This window comes from Sturnus vulgaris, unplaced genomic scaffold (genome assembly GCF_052056855.1).
Source record: "Sturnus vulgaris isolate bStuVul1 unplaced genomic scaffold, bStuVul1.hap1 Scaffold_85, whole genome shotgun sequence".
Classification (NCBI taxonomy): Eukaryota; Metazoa; Chordata; class Aves; order Passeriformes; family Sturnidae; genus Sturnus; species Sturnus vulgaris.
This window is the reverse complement of record NW_028276736.1, coordinates 1519486-1542126: the sequence shown is the minus strand read 5'-3', so window position 1 is coordinate 1542126 and position 22641 is coordinate 1519486. Positions and strand designations below refer to the sequence as shown.

The following is a 22641-nucleotide window of genomic DNA, read 5'->3' as shown; positions in this document are numbered from 1 at the left end:
GTATCATTAATGACAAAGCCTCTCAAAGGACTCATTAAAGCAGATAATTGGAGGCCATCACTACACAAACCTCTCAGAGACTCAGTGTCAAAAAGTAGAACTTAAATTAACCCCGAGTGCCTTGCAGTGTTAATGAGCCCCAGTGAGTGTTGTTACACACAAAAGCTCTCAAGGGACTAATTAAAGCAGATAATTGGAGGCCATGATTGCACAAAGCTCTCAGAGACTCCAAGGCAAAAGCAAAACCCAAACCTTGAGTATCTCAAAGTATTAATGAGCCCCACTGAGTGTTAATACAAAGCTCTCAAGGGACTAATTAAAGTAGATAATTGGGGGCATGATTCTATAAACTACTAAAAGAATTGCTGTCAAAAGGGAAAGACTTGACATTTCTTTGTCCTCACCTGTCATCTCTGCCTCGAATTTCCTGTTCTAACTGGAACCTGGGGACATTTTCTCAGTTGTGTCCCTCAGTGGGACCCCTTAAAATTTCGAGAAACTACAGCATTTTAATTTGAGTTCTTGAGAAGGTTTGGAACACTCTCTCAGGGAATGATTATGATGTAAACAGAACCAAAGCCCCGAGAGATTAAATAAAATTCTTGTGCTGTGTCTGTGCTGCTGAGCTGGGCTGGGCTCCTGGCAGCGAAGGAGAGTTTCAAAAAGACATTGCTACTGAGGAGCAGCTCCTTTCCCAGCCCACTGGGGCTGAGGGCACTGCCTGCATGTACCTGAGAGGAGTGAACCAGACAGAGGCTTAAAGCAACTGCAAGGACAATTCTGAGTTTATTCATGGAGAAATCTTCACCTCTTCTGACCCAGTAAGTCTCTGGCTGCAGGGATCTCCTAAAGCTGATCCATGAAAGCACTGACATGAATGTAAGGATGGTTCTGCTGCTATTTCTGGTTTGGGGAGGATGTGCTGCAGAGGGGGCTGCCCTGGGCACCGTCAGAGGGACAGGGCAGGACGGCTCCTGCTGCCAGGGACGGCTGCAGGGGCTGAAGCTGGGGCTGCAGCCAGGGCTGCCCAGGGCTGTCCTGCAGAGCAGCTCCTGCAGCCCTCAGGGCTCTTGGCCAGCCCAGCCCATGTGCCACCTGCCAGGGACAGCTCTCAGCCTGCCTGGCAGCTCCCCATGGGCTGTGGGGAGAAGTTGGAGGTGCAAGGAGCCACCCCCATCAGGGCAGATTCCTCCTGCTGTGGAGATGGTGCTGCATGGCCAGGGCTGCTCTCAGCTTTCTCCTCAAGGCAAGGCAAAGGGGCTGTCAGGTGTGTCTGTGTCACTGACACTCCTGCACTGTCCCCCTGGGCATCAGCACATCTGCCTCCCATCTCCTTCACAAAGTGCCGCCTCACCCTCCTGTGCCTCCAGACAGCAGCAGCAGCACCTTGGCTTGCAGCATCTCAGTTTGTGTGAGCTGCCCTTAAGGCCCTGCTGGCAGGGAGATGGCCCTGGGCAGTGCCCTGTGCTGGGAGGGGTGTGCAGGGCAGAGCTGAGCCCCCAGGGCTGGGCTGGGCTCTGGCAGCACTGGAAGGGGACAAGGCTTGGATAGAGAGAAACAACTCCCAGTCGGCAGAACTCCAGGCAGCAGAGAGCCAAACCAACTCTGGAGGACCTCCCTCCTCAGATGTGTAGAAAAAGAGACAAGGGTTTAAAGACACTGACTTTTAAAATGGAGTTTTCAAAAAGTTAACTTAATTTTTCCAGAACGTTTAAAATGTGATGACCCTGAATTAGAGGGGGGGCAGTGATAAGCAAGGTGCAGCTGTGTGAGACCAGCAGGACCGACTGCACTGGGACACAGGGAGCCCAGTTTTCTCTCTGAGATCCTCAGTGTTCTGGCTGAAAGGAATGCTGAAGATGAGGCAGGAACTCAGGAGCAGTAAAAATTTGAATTTAAAAATGAAATTTTTAATGAAGTTCCCCCACAGGAAGAGAAGCAGTTTTGAGAGGATTTGTAATTTAATTGCACATGATTGACTGGAGGAAACCTATCTCAGTTTGTCAATGTATTTTTTTTTTATTCAACAGTCCATGATGCCCAGAGTGCAGAAATGTCCAACAGCAGCTCCATCAGCCACTTCCTCCTGCTGCCATTGGCAGACACGCGGCAGCTGCAGCTCCTGCACTTCTGCCTCTTCCTGGCCATCTCCCTGGCTGCCCTCCTGGCCAACGGCCTCATCATCAGCGCCGTAGCCTGCGGCCACCACCTGCACACCCCCATGTTCTTCTTCCTGCTCAACCTGGCCCTCAGCGACCTGGGCTCCATCTGCACCACTGTCCCCAAAGCCATGCACAATTCCCTCTGGGACACCAGAAACATCTCCTATGCTGGATGTGCTGCTCAGCTCTTTTTTTATATGTTCTTCATGTCAGCAGAATATTTTCTCCTGACCATCATGTGCTACGACCGCTACGTGTCCATCTGCAAACCCCTGCACTACGGGACCCTCCTGGGCAGCAGAGCTTGTGCCCACATGGCAGCAGCTGCCTGGGCCAGTGGCTTTCTCTACTCTCTTCTGCACACAGCCAATACATTTTCCCTGCCCCTGTGCCATGGAAATGCCCTGGGGGGATTCTTCTGTGAAGTTCCCCAGATCCTCAAGCTCTCCTGCTCTAAATCCTACCTCAGGGAAGTTAGGTTTCTTGTAGTTAGTGCTTTTTTTTATTTTGGCTGTTTTGTGTTCATGGTTTTCTCCTATGTCCAGATTATCAGGGCTGTTCTGAGGATCCCCTCTGAACAGGGACGGCACAAAGCCTTTTCCACCTGCCTCCCACATATGGCTGTGGTCTCTTTGTTCCTCAGCACTGCCATATTTGCTTGCCTGAAGCCCCCCTCCATCTCCTCTCCATCCCTGGATATGACCCTGTCAGTTCTGTACTCGGTGGTGCCTCCAACCCTGAACCCCCTCGTTTACAGCCTGAGGAACCAGGAGCTCAAGGCTGCATTGTGGACACTGATCACTGGACATTTTCACTGAAAGTAAACTGCTGTCCAATTTCTGCAAATCATTTGTAATAAAAGTCATCTTTGATGATACTTGTTGGTTTGGATTTTGCTTTGTTCTTTTATTTCCTTTGATTTAGGTTTTTAATATTGCCCCCTAAGAAATGCTATTTTTTGTGCACTTGCTCATTTTGTTTCTGTCCAACATTTATGTGATGCAGAGACTGTGTTGATGAGGAGCTGCGTTCTCAATATCTTTAAATGAAATAAATGATCTCCCAGCAGAGTTTTTACCAGATCTCTGCCTTTTTGTTCCCTTCTCTGGAGCTGCAGCAGCAATGTCTGTGAGCAGAGCTGGGGCAGATCAGTGCTGGCACAGCAGCTGTGCCCAGCAGCAGCAGCACTTGGTGTTGCCAGTGCTGCTCCCGTGCCACTGCCCCGCTGCCCTCCTGGCCCTCGTGTTGCTGCAGGGCCTGAGTGCTCTCGGGGCCGGGCACAGCCCTGGGGGTGGCAGTGCCGGGGCTGCAGCAGGGACAGGCCATGGGCACTGCTGGGGCAGCGCTGACGCCTCAGGCCAGGGCCTGGGGGCTCCAGGCTCCTTGGCCAGGCTCTCTCCACAACACTTGGCCAGCCCAATGCTGAGCACAGAAAAGCCCCGGGAGCAGCCCCAGGCTGGCCGTGGGCAGGCTGGGGGCAAACAGCATGGCTGGTGCTCTGCAAGCTCCCTGCAAGGGGGACACCCTGGCAAGGAGCAGCAGAGCAGGGGCTGATCCATCCCCAGTGCGCTGGACACCCCAGGGCAGCGTCCCAGAGCGTCCTCATGCACCTGCCAACAACATCCCCCCTCTGCAGCCCTGGCCTCTCCCCCAGCTCACACAGGAGCCGCATCCTTGCAGGCACACACACGGCAGCACTGGCTCAGGAGCCCCTGTTTGCATTGCACACAGCAGGCTCAGCACCCCCATGGTGCTGCTGTGGGGACATGGAGCTGAGTGAGCACAAATGCCATCAGCCCCTGGGGTCAGCAATGGCTGGGAGACGGCAGGGAAACCACTCAGCTTTGTCGTGGCTTCTGAAGTCAGCCAGAAAGTTTGTTCCCATCAGCTGTCAGTATCCTGTCCCACTGCAGATGTTATTTCTCAGAGCCTGGACTGCCTGGCAGCCACCACCAAACTGCCCTGAGCATTTCCTTGGCTTCACCTTTGCTTTCTTTCCTCTTACCTTCTCAAGATTTCTTCCTCTTGCCCATCCCTGTCCCTCCCTTGCAAACAGCACATCCCTGTTTGCCCTTTCCTCTCTGGCCCCACTCCCCATTTCAGTTCCTGAGTTGGCACCATGGGAACATCCCTTGGGGAGCAGGATCATCCTCCAAGTGCTTCAGGAATTGTCTGCAGGGTCCTGCAGTTCCTCGTGCTGCTCCCTTGCCAGAGGCACCACAGGCCAGGGGGGCACATCTGGGCTGCTGTGTCTGGGTGTGGGGCTCCCTGTTGTGGGCAATGAGGAGGGGCTGGAGAGGCTCTGCAGGACTGACAGGATGGGCTTTGGGGCTGTGTGGAGAAGCTGAGGGACCTGGGCTGCTGGACCTTGTGAAGAGGAGGCCCAGGGCTCATCCTGCAACTGCTCCAGGGCTGGTTTCAGAGAATCACAGAATCAGCCAGGCTGGAAAAGACCTTGGAAATCATGAAGTCTGACCCATGCACTGACCACCCCAATGACCACATGCACTGACCACCCTCACTAACCTCACCAATTGGCCATTCCCCAATGACCACAATCTCTGACTACAACCACTGACCACACTCCAATTAAAACCCAACTGACCCCATCCACTGACCACAAACCCTCACCACACCCCCACTGACCACCTGCATCAACCACATTCACTTACCACAACCATTGACCACACCCACTGACCACATCCCACTGACCACACTCACAGACCACCTCCACTGACTACACCCCAATGACCACCTGACCACTTCCACTGACACCTTCCCACTGACACCTTCCCACTGACACCTTCCCTGACATTACCTGACCACACCCACTCACCACAGTCAGTGACCACACCCCCCTGACCACACCCACTGTGAAGACACCAATGCCCACACCCCACTGGCCACATCCAACTGACCACCCAAGTGACCACACCCACTGATCAAACCCACTGACCACTCGATATGGCCACACCCATTGACCACACCCCACTGACCACACCCAATGCCCCACCCACTGACCACACCAAGTGACCACGCAACTGACCATTGCTGATTATATCACAACTGATCATATCACAACTGACCACACCCACGGACCACAACCCACTGAATTCTCCCACTGACCACACCCACTGCCCACTCCTGACCACAATCCACTGACCACTCAACTGAACAAAGTGACTGAGCACCGAACTGGCCGTACCCTGACTGATCACATGCCACTGACCACACCAACTTACCACCCCTTCACTGACCACACCCACTGCCCAGACACCAATGCCCACACTGCCACTGACCACAGCCACTGATCACCTCCCACTGACCGCCCTGTCCTGGTTTGAAAGACAGCTGTCTACTAGGGAAAGCAGGGCCTTCCCTTGAAATGGAGAAAGTAAATCCCTCCCTCTGAATTAGTATCATTTTGAAATGAAGGGGCTGTCAGGCAAAGATATGGGGATAGGAATAACAGTTCTTTACTAATATATATATAACAAGGCAAAATAAAACAACAACTATGAAATTAACAACAAACAGAACAGGAACCCAGTAACAGTTCTCTGTTCTCTTGGCTCTGGGGGCTTTTCCCCTCTGGTGCAGTTACCCTCCCAGTTGGCAGTGAGCTCTGGCAGGTTCCTGGTGGACAGGGGCAGATCCTGCACAGCTGCAGGGGCACTGGGGTGATGGTGGCCGTGTCCCAGATGGGAAGGGTGGAGGAGAGGCTGTGCTCACGAATCCTTGGAGCACTATTGGTCCCAGTGCCCCAACAGGATGCTTGGAGATAGCAAACTGAAGCAGGAGAGCGTCCTAGCAGGGGTGTGGGGTCCAACACCAGAAGAGGCAGCTCCTGGCGTTGGGATGGCAGGGTGAGATTTTCCAGTGGCCTTCCTCCTCCAATAGCCAAAGCAAGCGAGTGCCAACAACAGCCCCCCACCCTCCTTGACCCTCTTCTCATCTCGCACTGTTCCCCCCCCTCCACCCCTGCCCTCCAAGAGAAACTCCTAAAGAAACCAGGGAGTCTCTCCCTCCCCCATCTCTAAGTCTCAAGGACCTAGCCAGCAGTGCTCCTTAGCATATCAGTGGGAAAAAATTCCACAGGCAGAGAGGGAAGGAAAAAACAACTCCCAACACCTCTTTACCCATGGGTTCTTCTGTCCTGGGTGTCTCTGTGGTGGTCCCTGGTGGTCGTGGACCACAATGTTCCAGTTGGCCCGGCTGAGTTGGCAGGACATTGAAGCTGGTGAACTTCTGTGGAAGGAGCAGAAACCCTAACAGAGCCTCCTTGGAAAGTTATCCCTTAGATAAGAAATTGCTTACTTAGAATGACTAATACTGGAAATATTTCCCCCCTTTGCAAACCTCACTTTATCTCCCTGTGATATAATTGGTCCATTTTCAATCCCCTTAGCAATTGGTCCCTATTTCCTAAAATCCCTAAGTAGTTGGTCCGTTTTACAATCCCCTAAATAATTGGTCTGTTTTCAAGACACCCTGACCCTACAAAAGCCCCCGGTAGTACCTTGTCCTTTGAATTGCTGCCTGGGACCCCTTCGTGGAAGAAATAAAGTGTCTGTGGAATCTCCCTGCAGCTTCCTCGGTCTCCTTCCTCTGCTGGCCAAAGGTACTTTGGAAGCAAGGCTCAAATCACAACATGGGCTGAAGGCCTGGACTCCAGGCATTGCTTGCATCCTCCTACCTCGTGGCTGAAATCTGCCTGAGACACCAGGAAAGGCTGTTCTTTGTGGGACATCTTATCCGGGCACGTTGTGGCAGCTCGGGGCCCAAACCCCAAAGCCCAAACAGCTACAAACTTCCAGTTCCCCTTCTTATACAACAGGCATTGTGCAGTTTCCAGAGGCCAAGGGTTCTGGAGAATAAGGATTGTGTCAGCTCACTTGTGTGGGCAATTTATCATCTGGTAACATGAGATCATAGAGTGGGCTATGACATCACAGAGTGGGCTATGTGAGGTCACTGAGCAGGTATGGCATAGAGCAGACAATGACATCACAGAGCAGGCTGTGACATCACTGGGCTGCTTTGTGACATCACAGCAGGGCTGTGTGAGGTCACTGGGTTGGTCACTCTGCCCCAGCCCCCCTCACAGTTGCCCCAGACAAGTCCAATGCTGTTCATGCCCAGCAGGGTCCCCTGTCCCCCGGGATCCCCCTGCTCCACCTGGAGCCACAGCCTCCCCCAAGGATGTTCCACAAATCAACCCCAGAGCCTGACACGGGGACAAGGGGCCAGGGCTGTGTGACCAGGACATCAAGGCCGTGGATTATCCAGGTCACTGGGGCCTGGTTTGGGTTGCCCAGGGCAGGAAAGATGTCTGGCAGCTGGAGCAGGGTGAGGGAAGGGCCTCCAAGGTGGGGCTGGAGCCCTTTGGCTGTGAGGAGAGGCTGAGGGAGCTGGGCTTGTCCAGCCTGGAGCAGGGAAGGCTGAGGGGCTCCTCATGCCAGCCTGGCAGAGCCACCCAGGAGCTGATGGAGAACACAGAGCCAGGCTCTGCACTGGGTGGGGGGGCTGGAGGGGACAAAAGTCAATGGGTGGAAGGGGAATGAGGGGAGATCAGACAGGACATGTGGAAAACCTTTGTTGCCATGGGCTCAGACAGGTTCTGAGATGCTGCCCCATCCCTGGCTTTGGGAATTTCCAATCCACACCAAATCAAGGCTTGAACCACTTGGTCTGACCCAGTTTCTGACAGGTTTGACTGCAGACTTGCTGAGGTCCCTTCCAACCTCAGCTCCCTGATGATCCCAGGACGATGCTGTTCCCGATTTTGGAATGGGCTGGAGCAGATGTTTCTGGGACAGGAGCCCTCTGGGGCTTTAGGGGACCTGCAGCTTGCAAGGTGCACGAGCACATCTCATTAGCTGGGGTATTTGAGTACTTTAAGAAATGTCAAAATTTCCCACCAGAAGAGAAGAGAAATTTCCTGGATGTGTACTGATGGCAGGACAAGAAATACTGATCTTCTCCTGTACCTGTGTTACCAATATACTGTCTATTATTTCATGTCCCTCTTCATTTGGGTGTTTCCACCTCTCCTGTTTAAATGGCCATGTCCCTAGACCAGCTGGCCTTGCCAGCTCCTATGGCCTTGCCATTGCTCCCAGATTTCCTCCTCCCATTGTTCTCTGGTCATTCAACATTAGTCAACATCTTAATTGTGTCTACATCACAGAATCACCCTTTCTAATGTCTGTGTCTAAAACTGTTCCTGTATGGAAATACCTTGTTCATGGTGGATACATCAGATACTGCTTTGACATTGCACAGAGATGAGGAAAGAATTTTGAAGTTTATTGAATTTTATCATTGGTACTTTTTTTTATGTTGGCCAAGAAGAGAAACCTTCTGTGCCTCTGAGTCTCACCAGTTGCTGACCCCCAAAGGACACAAACCTGATGAGTTGTGGTTCCCACTGCAGTGCTGGCACTTGCACCTCCCTCCATCCCCACAGCAGAGCTCCCTTGTCCCACAGAGTCCCTGGCAATGCAGGGATGAAGGAAACAGGACAGGCTGTGGGGATCAGGGGCAGGGCAGAGCCAGGGATTTGGGGTGGTTGTGAGCCCAGGGCAGGAGCCAGCCCTTGGCCTTGCTGAACCTCATCCAATTGTCCTGGGCCCATGGCTCCAGCCTGTCCAGATCCCTCTGCAGAGCTTCCTGCCCTGCAGCACAGCCACACTCCCACCCAGCTTGGCCTCACCTGGACACTGACTCAGGGTGCCCTCCATGGCCTCGTCCAGATCAGCAAGAAAGAGATTTCACTGCCCTGGCCCCAATCCTGAGCCCTGGGGACACCCCTGGATGTGACTCCATTGCCCAGCACTCCTTGGCCTGGACTTCTGTTTTTTATGGAGCTGTGCCTACCTTGGGTTTTTGCTGACAAGAAATGAACATCCCTCTGTGTCTCGGGCAGCTCCTTCTCCAAGGAAAGCAGGTGGGAGTTGGTGCCAAGGAGCTGAAAGCTGCAGGCACAGCCTGGAGGGGAGGGAGCTCAGATTTGCACAAGGCTGCTCTGAGTGCCAGGGCTTGGATGGGGGAAATGGTGGGGTGGGGGTAGGGACAGAGTGTGAATGATTGTCAGCCATAAAGGGTCTTGATTTTCATCTCTGGTCAGACTGCATTAGGAGGGGCTGGGGATCAATATCAGCTAGAGATTGCTGATATCAGTGTATAAAAAAGAAAATAAAAATAAGAAAAAAAGATATTCTCTCTTTTTGTCTTTAATTGAAATATGTTTTGAATGGAGTGAAAGCTTAGACAAGTCTTGTCTTATGCTCAGGTTTCTGGCAGTAACTCTGTTTCAGGCGACCTGCACCCCAAATTGCACTTACTGACAAGTTTTTTAGAATGGCTGATGAGGTCTATTATAAAATAAATTATTTACTGAATGGTCTCAAGATTAACAGACAAGACACTTTAAATGGAATACTTACTGCACAGGATAAACAGAAGAAGCCCAGGTAGATACAAACACCGTGCACAATAAAGTTCCCTATATTACAGCTAGTGAAGGAATAGCAGAGATCAGGAGTCAATGTAACTTAGCACCAAACTGATGAGGGAGTACACATGGAGCCCTTTCACTCAGCTCCCAGAAAAGGAACCACAAAGATGCATCCAGACTTGGGAGAGAAGCCCTATCTGTTTGCAGGGACTATGCAGAAGATTTCTGCTTGGTGAAAGTTCTGTGTAGCTTTTATAGTTTGTAAAGTGAAGTGTGTGTCACTCAGAAATTCAAGGCTCATCTCCCTTCAGGCTGCTCGCAAGGCCAGATGTTCATGGTCAGCTGGGAATTCCACCTCCCTGGCACCAGAGAGAACTCAGGACAGGACAGATGTGGGGCCTGGGTTATCTCAGCAATTCCTGAGAGGGGAAAGATGCCCTGAGTGATGGCCCAGCTGATGGACAGAAGAGATGAGCTCTGCTGGGCCATAGGGGAAGTCCTGCTGCAGGAACCTCATGGAACCAAGGCTCTGTTGTGACATTGTGATGGCTCCTGGAACCAAGGAGACCACGGTGACACCAATGAACCTCATGGAACCTAAAGTCCATTGAGACAGATCAAGTCACAAAAAATGGGGCCTCTTGGAACCCAGGAGAATATTGTGGGGCAATGGAATCTGATGGAGCCAAGTGTCAATTGTCAGAACAGCAGGGCCTCATGGAACCCAAGTGACCATTGTGACTCCATGGAATCTCATGGAACAAACTGGAAGTTTTAAAACAGCAGGGTGTCATGGAACACAGGTGCCACTGGGACACTGCCACTGCTCATGGAACCAAGTGTCCAGTGTGACACTAATGGAGCATAATGGAGCACAGGAAACGATTGTGACACAAGGAAATCTCAAGAAACCAAGGCTGCATTGTGACACAGAGGGGCCTCATGGAACCAAGGAGACCATTGTGAGGCAATGGAATGTTCTGGAACAACAGGTAAATTTTCAAGACAGCAGGGCCTGATGGAACCCAGGTACCAATGGGACATTTCCAAGGCTCATGCAAGCAAGTGTCCATTGTGACAGAGTCAGGCCTAATGGAACACAGGAGAACATTGTTACCCAATGGAATCTCATGGAAACAAGTGTCCACTGTTTCACAGTGCAGCCTTATAGAGTGGTGGAGACCATTGTGATGCAATTGAATATCCTGGAACTGTTGTGACAAATGTGGGCTTTATGAAACCAAGGAGGCAGTAGAATCTCAAGGAACCAAGGGTCAGTTGTGAACACATCAGATGCTCAGGAAACTAAGGAGAACAGAGTAATATAGTGGAATCTCATGGAACCAAGGCTTTATTTTGACAAAGTGGGACTGAATAGGAGACAGGTGCCACTGGGACACTGCCAGCTCTTGTGGAATCCAGTGTCCATTGAGACACAGAGCAGGTCATAGAAACATAGGGAGCGTTGTGATGCAATGGAACCAAGGGTCAATTGTGACAGAGAGGGGCCACATGGAACACAAGAGCCATGGAAATATTGCCAGGCCTAGTAGAAACAAGACTCCACGGTGGCAGAACAAGGCCTCATGAGATCTGGAAGAGCACTGTGAAACAATGGAATCTCATGGAAGCAAGTGTCCACTGTGACACAGCAAGGCCTGATAGCACCCATGTGCCACTGGGTCATTGCCAAGGCTCGTGCAAGCAAGGCTCCACTGTGACAAAGAACATCCTCATGGCACCCAGGAGACCATTGTGGCACAGTGGACTCTCATGGAACCAAGGACCCATTGTTACAAAGAGTGGCCTGATGGAAACCCAGTGGACTGGGACTTCTCCAGCCTTGGAGGAAGCAAGTGTCCATTGTGACACAGCACAGCCTCATGAACCACAGGAGAGCACAGTGATGCCATGGAATCTTGGGGAACCAAGTGTCAGTCGTAAACACAGCAGGGACTCATGGAAGCCAGGAGACCATTGTGACACCGTGGAATCACATGGAAGCAAATATCCATTGTTTCATGTTTCATGTTGCAGCCTCATAGAGTGCTGGAGACCATTGTGACAGAAGAGAAAAATGGGGAGCAAAGGCTCCTGTAAGAGTTGGTCCGGAGTTTCCCTCATTTGCCTCACGCCTGTCGCGAGGATAGAGGCTGTCCCAAGGGCCCCCACCCGCTTCTGGACAGGAGTTCTGGCCTGGCCGAGGTGGATGCTGGCCAAGGGACTGTTTGCTGGTGCTCTGTGCTTGCTGTGCTGTCCACAGTACAGAGCCTTTGAACAGGTACTGCACCTACAGCTGCTTCTCGGAGCACCACTGCATGTTCTGTCTCGAGCACCTCACAATGGCCCATAAATCTCCCAGCTCTTGGCCAGACTCCACTCGCTTTGGAAAAGGACTATAAGAAAGCGACCCTCTGGAGAAGCCTTTGAGATCTCCCCACAGAAGATGAGTCTATTGGCTGGGACCACGAGGACACCGGAGTCTGTTGGGCCAGACCACGAGGACATCCATCTCATCTCTCAGTAGCTATTCCCTATCCCCCTCTTTCTCTCTCTCTCTTTACTTTGTTTCCTTTAACTCTCCTGGGATCGCAAAACAGAGTTGTTGGCACTCAATAAAAGTGCATTTCTGCTTTGAGCAAACTGACTTGTCCCCTGACGTTGTCTTTTGCACCTTTGAGATCAAAAACAAACTCTCACGAATCTCACCTGTATTAACAGCGGATCGTGACACTGACCCTTGGTTCCATGAGGTTCTGCAGTGTCACCATGGTCGCTGTCAGAGGCTGGATGAGAGCAATGTCCCAGACCCCTGGGGATGAGCTGTCAATCAGTCACACAGTGGGGTGGTGCTGACCCAGGCTCTGATTGCCCCAGCAATCACAAGTCCCACCTGGGGGAGGCCCACGAAGGCCCAGGGGCTTAAAACACGGAGCAGGCGCTCAGCCCATGGTCCATACCCTGCCTTCTCCTGGGGTCTGTGTCTCACCCACACTGGAACCCTAGGAGCTGGGAGCCATGCGCGTGTCTGTCTATAGAGCTTCTGTCTTTCTGTGTCTCTCTTTCCTCTCCTTCTAATGCTCTTTATATGGAAGAGTTTAGGGTACCTCAACAATGTGTTTAAAGGTTTCTAGATTAAATAGGCAAATTTAATGAAGTTCTAGCTATGATAATTGTTTTATGTTGACTAGGATTTTGTATTAAATCCTTTTCCAAAGTTCATTGATTTTTTATAGTTTAAAAGTAAAATATTATGTATTTTTGACATCTAGAAAATATCTGATTGGGGTTTCTCCTGTGCACCAAACTCAAGTAAAGGAACCTTTGGTCACCCCCAGCATTTCAGTGTTCTGGGGTGTTACAGCCCTGCAGGCTCACCATGGCCTCTTGTTTCCATCAGGCCCTGCTGTGTCACACTGGCCCTTGGTTCCATGAGCATCTGGAGTGCCACACAGCTTGATGACATTTGTCCTTGCTGCCCCTGCCATCCCACTGCCCCAGGAGCAGCCCCGAGCCACCTGTGAGGGATAGGCCCTGCTGGGCCAGGCCTGGGCTCAGGCCTTGGCCTTTCTGCTTCCTCCAGCCAGCCCAGGCCTTGCTCAGCATTGCAGTTCCCTGCTCACAGCCTCGGGCTCCTGCAATCCTGCCCTCAAGGATCTGCTCTCACCACTCCCTGGGGAGCCTTTGGCACTCCCTGCCCTCAGTGGGGCCACTGATGCTCCAAGGGACTTGGAGTTTTGCTTCTGACTCCTGGAGCAGCTTCTTCAACCTTCTCTCAGTGCCTGAGGGTCCTGGACTCAGCCCCAAATCCACTGTGAGGCTGATTAAAATAAATAAAGCCTTCAGGATCTCTTTGTCTTACTTCAGGGCTTGTGCAGCTGATTGGAGTCAGTTTGGAGTTTTGTTAAGGAGGAAGATTTCAAAGTGAGCCTCATAACTTTTTTCTTTAATCAAGTGAGTATTTTGTTTTAAATTAGAGTTCAGAGAATAGCTGATTAGAAGCCTTTCCCAAGTGACCTTGATGCTGATTGTTTCCTTAGGAGGTGTGGGCACACAGAAGAATGAGCCCCTTGCAGGTTGCCCCTGTTTGGACAACCTGCTCCTCACCCCCAGCCTCCCCATGTCTGACATTGCCCACCTGGGACTGACATCCCTGTGTCCTGCAGCAGAACCTTGTCCCCTCAGCTCTGCAGCTGGGTGTCCCTGTCCATTGCACCATGTCCCACCTGCTCTCCTCAGGGCTCTGCCTGCACACAGGCCCAGGAGAAGTTTTTCTGTTTGTGAGGAAAGAATGGAAAATTCTGAGCAGCTTTCCTAAACAACAAACCCCACTGAGGAACCACATGCTCAGTACAGGCTGCCTGGAATGATGTCATCTTCCTACAGGGGCCAGCGTGAGCAGAAATTATCTCTGGAAGCAGAATTTTCTGAGTCTTTCAGATGAATTCTCTGTCCCTTCCCTGAGTCTCTGTTGCAAATGGAATCTGCTGCTGGTGCCATTCTCACCTTTAACCCCTCTTTTGAATGCAGACAGATGTTCCCAGGTGTGTTAAGCAGGTGCTGCTCAATGTTTATGCAAAGCTTTTGTATCCTCATGGAACCAAGGAGCCCATTGTGACACAGGGGGCTCATGGAACCAATGAGACAATTGTGACAGTTCAGAGCCTCACAGAAACAAGGCTCCATTGTGACACTGAGGGCAATCATGGAACCCAGCAGACCATGGTGACACAGCAATATCACATGGAACCAATGTTCCATTGTGACAATGCAGATCCCAGGTGGCCATGGTGACACTATGTGACCTCATGGATCCAAGGGGCCATTGTGACACTGAAGATCTTCATGGAACCCAGGGTCCAGTGTGACATAGCGGTGCCTCATTGGAACAAAGGAACCATTGTTGACAGCACAGAAACTCATGGAACCAAGGGGCTGTGGTGACACAGCAGAGCCACATGGAACAAAGGACACCAGTGACATTTAGGAACCTTATGGAACTGAGGGTCCACTATGACACTGCATAAACAAGGAGACCATTGTGACACTATGGCAGTTCATGGAACCCAAGGTCCATTGTGACACTCCAGGGCCTCGTTGAACCAGGGAGACCATTGTGACACTCCAGAAACTCATGGACTAAGAGTTTATTGTGACAAAGCCTGGTCCCATGGAACCAATTGTCCATTGTGACAATGTGGATCCCAAGAGACCATGGTGACACTATGGAACCTCATGGAACCAAGGGTCCATTGTGACACTCCACGGCCTCATGGAACCAAGGAGATAATTTTGACATCATGGAATCTCGTGGAACCAAGGGTCCATTGTTACAGTCCAGAACCAAGAAGACCATTCTGACAGTCCAGAACCTCATGGGACCAAGATTCCATTTTTATACAGTGGGGCTTCATGGCACCAAGGAGCCACTGAGACACAGCAGGGCCACATGGGACCAATGGTCCATAGTGATACTGCGGATCCAGGGGCACCATGGTGATACCACAGAACCTCATGGAACCAAGAGTCCAGAGTGACACAGCAGAACCTCTTGGAATCAAGGCAACCATGTTAGGCTATGGAGCCTCATGGAACCAAGAGGCCATCGTGACATTGCAGGGCTTCATTTGAACAAAGGACATGGTTGATGGGACAGAAGCTCATGGGAACAATGGGACATTGTGACATTGCAGAGCCCCATGGAACCAAGGAGACCACTGTGACACTGAGGAAACTTATGGAACCATACAGCCATTTTCACACTGAGGAACCAAGGAGAGCATTGACAGTACAAAACCTCATGGAACTGAGGGGCCATTGTCCTACAGAGAGGCCTCGTGGAACCAAGGGGCCATGGTGACACTGTGGGGCCTCATGAACCAAATATTCATTGTGACACTGTAGGGGTGCTTGTAACCAATTGTCCATTATGATGCTGCAGATCCAAGAGAGCGTGGTGACACCATGGCAGTTCATGGAACCAAGGGGCTGTTGTGACACACTGAAGCCTCGTGGAACCAAGGAGAGCATTGTGGCAGTGCAGAACCAAGGAGGCCATTTTGACAGTACAGACCCAAATGGAACCAAGGGTCCATTGTTATCCAGCAGGGCCTCATGGAACCAAGGGGCCATTGGGAAACTGTGCAAGGGGCATAATGGTGTCAGGGACACCACTGATACTGAATCCCACAGGATAGAAACTTCTAAACACAGTTTTGAGTATTTGAAAACAGGTATTATTTATTACATCATGCTGGTCACTCAGGGGATCCTTCATCCATTCAAGTGCACTGAGCATCGAATGAACAGTTTTTATCACACACACTGATTATCTATTCATGAGTTATCCCCATTTCCTTTCACTTTATTTGACATAATTGCACCCCTTATCAAAAATCCTTACATGGTTCCTTGGAGTCTGTCTTTGACATACAATGTTTTAGGTGGCTGTTCCTCGATCCCTGCTTTTGAATGATGGCAATTTCCTTGTTTTGCATAATTTCTGCTTTGTCAGCCTTGCAGAGCTGAACTGGCATCATGTTTGCGTTTTGTGTGACTTCTGTATGTGGGACTTACATCCTTTATCTGTATTTCCAAGGCTGTTCTGTTCTACTTTCCCTGATAAGTGTAAATGTTGTTCTGTTCTCCCTGCCCTTGTCACAGTGCACACCCCACATGAGGCGTGTCTGCAACCCCTTCCAAGCCATGGGCTTGGGGTGGGCAAGTGTTCCTGAGGGAACAGAGATGGGACAGCTGGGCTGGACTGACCCAAGGGATGTTCCATTCCAAGTCACACCATGATCAGCAGTAACCGGAGAGAAGAGAGGGGCAAGGGGCATAGAGGATTAGTTTCTTTTTTAAGATAAATTTTTATTAAAACAGCACCTACACATACAGAATCCTTTCCTGCCACAAGGTGGTTAAATATTTTCTGCTGCTAGGAGATTTCCTGTGGATTTTCTTTACTTCTGTTTGTGACCTCTGAATTTTGTGGTTGGTTGGTTGGTTGGTTGGGTTGTTTGTGGTTTTTTTTGTTGTTGTTGGTGGGCCTTGCTTTTTTGTTGGTTTTTTTTTTTTTGGGGGGGGGGGGGGTTGTTTATTTTTCCCTATTGAACTGTTTTTCTTCTGATGCATAAGTTTGTTCTGCCTTCTCTTGTGGCTTGATTGCCCCTGACAGCAAGAGAAATTTACCCAACTCAGTCATTTTGCCAAATTACATTTTGCAGTCACCATTAAATGATTGAGTTTGGTCATAGACTCCCTGCAACTTGGCAGCATCCACAAAGGAATTGAAAGTGCATTTCATGCCATTGTAGAGATAATAGAAATGTTCCACAGGGTCTGCTCACTGAGGGATGTCACCAGTGAGTGGCTGCCAAGAGGACTCTGTGCCATGGATGACATTTGACCCTCATTGTTCAGCCAAATTCCCACCCACCCCATGTTCCTCTCCTGCAGCCCAGCTCTCTCCAGTCTGGCTCTGAGGAGAGCACAGCAGACCATGTCCCAGGCCTGGCTAAAGTCTGGGCGCACAACATCCCCTTCTTTTCCCTCCCACAGTGGTTTTGCAATCCCTTCCCTGTGCTGCCAGTGCCTGGAATGGCTGCAGGAGGATTTGCCACGTGCCCTTCCCTGCTGAGCCTGACCAGTCTGTAACTGTCCCAGTGCCCCTCCCTGCCCTGTTTGCAGACTGGTTCCATGTCTGCCCTTCCCAAGTGCCCAGGACCCTCTGGGATGGCTCTGGCCTTTCTAAGGGGTTTGAGAGAGGTCTCACAGTGACACTGCCCAGCCTTGTCAACATCCCTGACACCAAAAGCCTTTTCCACATCCCTCAGCTCCTGGTCAGTGCCCAGAGCACAGTACAACCCTGTCCAGGTCCTCAGGGTAGTTCAGAAGGAAGGCAGCTCTGATTTCTTCCCAAAAACCTACCATTCCAATTGTCTCTCTATGCAGTCCTTAGCTGCCTGAATATTTTTTCCTGGAACATCTCTGCCAGAATGTTTCTTTCTATGCAATCCTTACCACAGCCCAGTAATGAATTCAGGTGTTTTTCCAGAGTGTAGTGGCCTCAAGGCACTGTTTGTGCCACCAGAACTGTGCCACCCCCGAGTGCTGATGATGGTGTTTGTGCTCACTCGGGTTCATCTCCCCACATACACACGATGCACTGCTGAAATCTCCTCAGGACACACCAAACATGGCCTGCTGGCCTGGTCACTTGGTGTCCCTCCATGCAGGGACAAACAACCTTGTGCAGCTGGGGGAGAGGCCAGTGCTGGGTGTGGTGATTGCAGGGACTGGTGTGGGACAATTGCCCTGGGGCACCTTCCCAGGCTGTGCCCAGAACAAAGACACAGCCCAGGCCCTGCCCTGCTGCTCCCTCAGGTCCATCCCAGGAGCTCTGGCTGTGCCAGGACACTGCTGTGTGCCCCCTGCACACTGCCCCTCTGCCCCAGGCACTGGGCTTTGCTTGGCCAGGGCATTCCTGCAGCACATTGCTGACAGCAGCTCTGGAGGAGAGCAAAGCCCTCCTGCCCTGCCCTCAGGAGATGCCCTTTGCTGATGGAGCTGCTGTGCTGGAGCCCAGCTGTGTCCCAGCAGTGCCCATGGCCTGTCCCTGCCTGTGGGCACAGCACGGACACGCAGCAGGACAGTGACCAAGCTGCCAGAGCACTGCGGCCTCACAGCCACAGAAGGGCTGGCAAGGAGAGGGTGGAGTTGGGAAGAGCAGATGTGGGAAGAGCCAGGGCCATTGTCCCTGGCTGTGCTGCTGTGCTGGGAGTCTCTTCCTTCCACCTCTGCCCACAGGCACTGCCCTGCAGAGACAGAGAAGGGCTCAGGAAGGATCCTGAACACACAGGGCAGGGCAGGCATTTGTTTTTATTTAAATGCACAGCTGAAAGACCTCTTGCATGTCTTTGTGTTTCAAAAGAAAGGTAGATAGTCATGAAGAAATGGAAAGAGTAACACTACAGTATTTTGTAAGAAATATTAAAACAATAGAAAAAGATACCGTATAAAAAACAGACAAATATAGGAAAATAAAAAAAAGTGAGCTATTAGAAAGTTACATTCAGAAGATTATGCAGCACAAAAGTTTAATGCTTCAGAAAATATAAATTTATCAATTTTCTCAGGGCATCCTTGAGCTCCTGGTTCCTCAGGCTGTAGATGAGAGGGTTCAGGGCTGGAGGCACCACTGAGTACAGAACTGACAGGGCCAGATCCAGGGATGGGGAGGAGATGGAGGGGGGCTTCAGGTAGGCAAACACTGCAGTGCTGACAAATAGAGAGAGCACAGCCAGGTGAGGGAGGCAGGTGGAAAAGGCTTTGTGCCTTCCCTGCTCAGAGGGGATCCTCAGCACAGCCCTGAAGATCTGCACATAGGAGAAAACAATGAACAAAAAACAACACAAAGATGAAGAGGCACTAACTGCAATAAGCCAAAGTTCCCTGAAATAGGATTCAGAACAGGAGAGTTTGAGGATGGGTGGGATTTCACAGAAGAACTGGCCCAGGGCATTGCCATGGCACAGGGACAGGGAAAATGTATTGGCTGTGAGAAGCAGAGCATTGAGAAAGGCACTGGCCCAGGCAGCTGCTGCCATGTGGGCACAAGCTCTGCTGCCCAGGAGGGTCCCGTAGTGCAGGGGTTTGCAGATGGACACGTAGCGATCATAGCACATGATGGTCAGGAGATACAACTCTGCTGACATGAAGAACACAAAAAAAAAAACCTGTGCAGCACATCCAGCATAGGAGATGTTTCTGGTGTCCCAGAGGGAATTGTGCATGGCTTTGGGGACAGTGGTGCAGATGGAGCCCAGGTCGCTGAGGGCCAGGTTGAGCAGGAAGAAGAACATGGGGGTGTGCAGGTGGTGGCCGCAGGCTACGGCGCTGATGATGAGGCCGTTGGCCAGGAGGGCAGCCAGGGAGATGGCCAGGAAGAGGCAGAAGTGCAGGAGCTGCAGCTGCCGCGTGTCTGCCAATGGCAGCAGGAGGAAGTGGCTGATGGAGCTGCTGTTGGACATTTCCTGTGTCTTGGCATGGGGATCTGTAAGAAAAGTAATCATGGAATAGTTCAGTTTGGAGAGGACTTGAAATATCCCAGCCCAGCTTGGTGGCACTTTCCCCCCTCTGCCTGCCCAGGGCTCTGCTGCCTGGAGCTGTCCCTGCCAGCAGCTGCTTCCCTGTGCCCAGGGCTGGGCCTTGCCAGTGCTGCCAGAGCCCAGCCCAGCCCTGGGGGCTCAGCTCTTCCCTGCACACCCCTCCGAGCACAGGGCACTGCCCAGGGTCAGCTCTGACTCTGTAGGCTCTGATGGCAATATCACAGCAACATTGAGGAGGCTGGAAAAGTGACTTTGATGCTGCCTGTGAGGGACGTTCTGCTGATTTCTGTCTCTGCCTTCTTTATTAAGATCCGAGAAAAAAAAAAATTATATTTTTCCCAACCTGAACTGAGAGATTAATATCTATATGCAATTTCCTATCTACGCAAGACAGAGCAGTAGATTATAAAATTACGATTTTCCTTTTTATGCAGCCCCTGCCTCTCTGTGCTCCCTGCATAATCTGTTTGGAAATGTTCTAGATTTAAATGTCATGCTGTGAGCAGTAGTCCTGAACAATGCAGCATCCTCACCACACAAGGAGAACACTTCCAAGCCTTACCAGCTGTCTCCTTCCACCCAGACCTTGTCCCCCAGTGCTGGGAGCAGCTCCCAGGGCTGGCTGAGAGCTGTCCCTGGCAGGCAGCAGAGTCCCTGCCCCAGCACAGCACCCTGGGCTGCAGGACCCTGCTCTGCACCACAGCCCTGGGCACCCCTGGCTGCTCTACACAAGAGATCATCACAGAATGTACTCACACAGTCTGCAGGCATTGGGATGTTGCAGCTTTAGGAGATGACTGCAGGAGCTGCAGCTGCATTGTCCTGCAGCCAGAGGCTTCCTGTGTCAAGGGCTGGGAGTGATTCTGCCCCAGTCCCTTCTGAGCATCTTCCCAGCCCTGACTGATTGAAGCTCTCTGTGCCTCTGTGCTGTGCCTGGGGTGGCTGCAGGCAGTGCCCCAGCCCTGCTGGGCTGGGAGAAGAGCTGCTCATGAAGAGAAATGTGTTTTTGAGTCTCTTCTTGGTTGCCAGGATCTCCTTCTGTGCCAGGAGCCCAGCCCAGCTCATCAGTACAGACATAGCACAAGGACTTTAATGACCCTCTTGGGGTTTGTGCTGAGGCCCTGAACATCAGTCCCTGAGAGGGAGATGAAGAAACTGCTGAAGAACTCCAAGTCAGAATCAAAATCCAAAGTTTCTTGAAGTTTTAATGGGTCCCACTAAGTGACACAACTGAGAAAGTGTCCCCAGGTTCCAGTGAGAGCAGGAAATTGGAGGCAGAGATGACAGGTGGGGACAAAGAGAAGCCAAGTCTTGGTGGCCTGGGGCACAGCAGGGTCTGTGCCACCAAGGGCTGGGAGGAGACACCTTGTCCTGAGCCACTGGGGCCTCCTGGCACAGCCCCAGCAAGGCTGGCCACTGGCACCCCTTGTCCTGCCCTCAGCATCCCCCCACATCCCAGTGGCCTCAGGGATCTGCTGGGACGAGTCCCTGGGGAGCCTTGGTCAGGAATGGCCCTGGGGGGCTCCTTCATGCTCCCAGGGACTGCAGGTTTTTCAGAGCACTTTGGGTTTTGCTTTTGCCTTGGAGTCTCTGAGAGCTTTGTGCAATAATGGCCTCCAATTATCTGCTTTAATTAGGCTCTTGACAGCCTTTATCAGTTAAAACACTGATTGGGGATCATTAATGCTTCAGGGTAGTTCAGTTTTTTAAAGTACTTTCCTTTTTCCTTTCTTCTCCGACTCCCTGAAAGGTTTTTGGCAATCATGGCCTCCCATTCTCTCCTCTAAGCAATCCGTGAGGAGCCTGTGTTGGGAATGGACCCATTAATATCTGAAGACACTTTGGGCTTCCCTTTTGACTTTGATTCTTGGAAGGGTTTGTGCAATCTCCTCTCAAGCCCAGAGGTTCAAGGGCTCAGCCTCAAATGCACCACAGGCATGACTGGGATCAATCAAGTCCTGACAAACCATGGATCTGCCTTGATTGCCCTCTGGTCTGGTGCAGTTCAGGAGAAGGTTTTCAACTCCAGTTATGGAGAATTATGTCAAAGAGCTTCTTAGACATATCCGTTCCTATTTCAATTGATGTATTTTATTACTGTTCTCTTTAGAGCAGAGGTGATTGCAGAATTCTGTGATTGATATTGATGCAGGGTCTCTCCTCAGGAGGTCTGGCCTGCTCACAGAAGCTGTGCCTTGAGGTCTGACCCCGTGTGGACAACCTTGCTCCACATTCCCCAACCCTATCCTGTCTCTTCTCACTCACCTGGGACCTGCTTAGCTTGGAGAACTGCCTGCACTTAGGAAAAGAGATGGTTTTCCTTTTTTTTTTCAATATAAAACTCCTGAATTTCCTCATTGAAAACAGACACCTTTGATTAGTGTGTGCCAGCCCAAGATTCCACCATTGAAGTTCCCATTTCCCAAGGCAGAACCATGCAAGAACTGTTTGAGACCTTTGGACTTTTTGGTTCTACGAGGCCTTGCTGTGCCACCATGCAGTCTTGGTTCTGTGAGGTTCTGAATTGTCACATGGACTTTTGGTTCCTTTGCTTTCCATATCCTCAACAATGGTCTCTGTAGTTCCAGAGTGTCACAATGGACTCTTGGTTCCATGTGGCCCCACAGTGTCACCGTGGTCTCCTTGGTTCCACAAGGCCGTGCAGTGTCACAATGGCTCACAGGTTCCATGAGGCCCCACAATGTCACAGTGGCCCCTTGGTCCCATGAGTTTCCCCAGTGTCACAATGGTTCCTTGGCTCCACGTGGCCCAGGTGTCTCACAATGGACTCTTGGTTCCGTGGGGCCCCGCAGTGTCACAGGGGTCTCCTTTTCCCTGTAGCACCCAGTAGCAAACCCCACTGGCAGGGGTGAGGAGGAGGACATTTGGAGTGATGCTTTCTGTCTTCCCA

The 22641-nt window shown here is 51.3% G+C and overlaps 2 protein-coding genes across 3 annotated transcripts in view; one reads left to right on the top strand and one right to left on the bottom strand.

Moving 5' to 3' along the window:
- The first annotated feature begins 500 nt into the window (after nucleotides 1-500).
- LOC148217360 (olfactory receptor 14A16-like) overlaps nucleotides 501-22641 on the top strand; it is a 470135-nt gene continuing 447994 nt past the window's right edge. The window contains exons 1-2 of one of the 2 annotated variants that reach the window (XM_088158721.1): nucleotides 501-821; nucleotides 2031-3232. In XM_088158721.1, the coding sequence (XP_088014847.1) occupies nucleotides 2054-2980 (927 nt within the window). In that variant the 5' untranslated portion in view covers nucleotides 501-821; nucleotides 2031-2053 and the 3' untranslated portion in view covers nucleotides 2981-3232. Of the gene's footprint in view, nucleotides 822-2030; nucleotides 3233-22641 lie in introns of those variants that run through there. The other variant, XM_088158720.1, reaches the window with a different exon arrangement.
- On the bottom strand, nucleotides 18720-19652 carry LOC148217374 (olfactory receptor 14J1-like). Its single transcript, XM_088158707.1, has one exon. It carries the CDS (start codon nucleotides 19650-19652, stop codon nucleotides 18720-18722), a length of 933 nt encoding a protein of 310 aa, XP_088014833.1.

Excerpts from the sequence above, each read along its gene's own strand:
- LOC148217374 (XM_088158707.1), bottom strand. The coding sequence starts at position 19,652 with ATGTCCAACAGCAGCTCCATCAGCCACTTCCTCCTGCTGCCATTGGCA.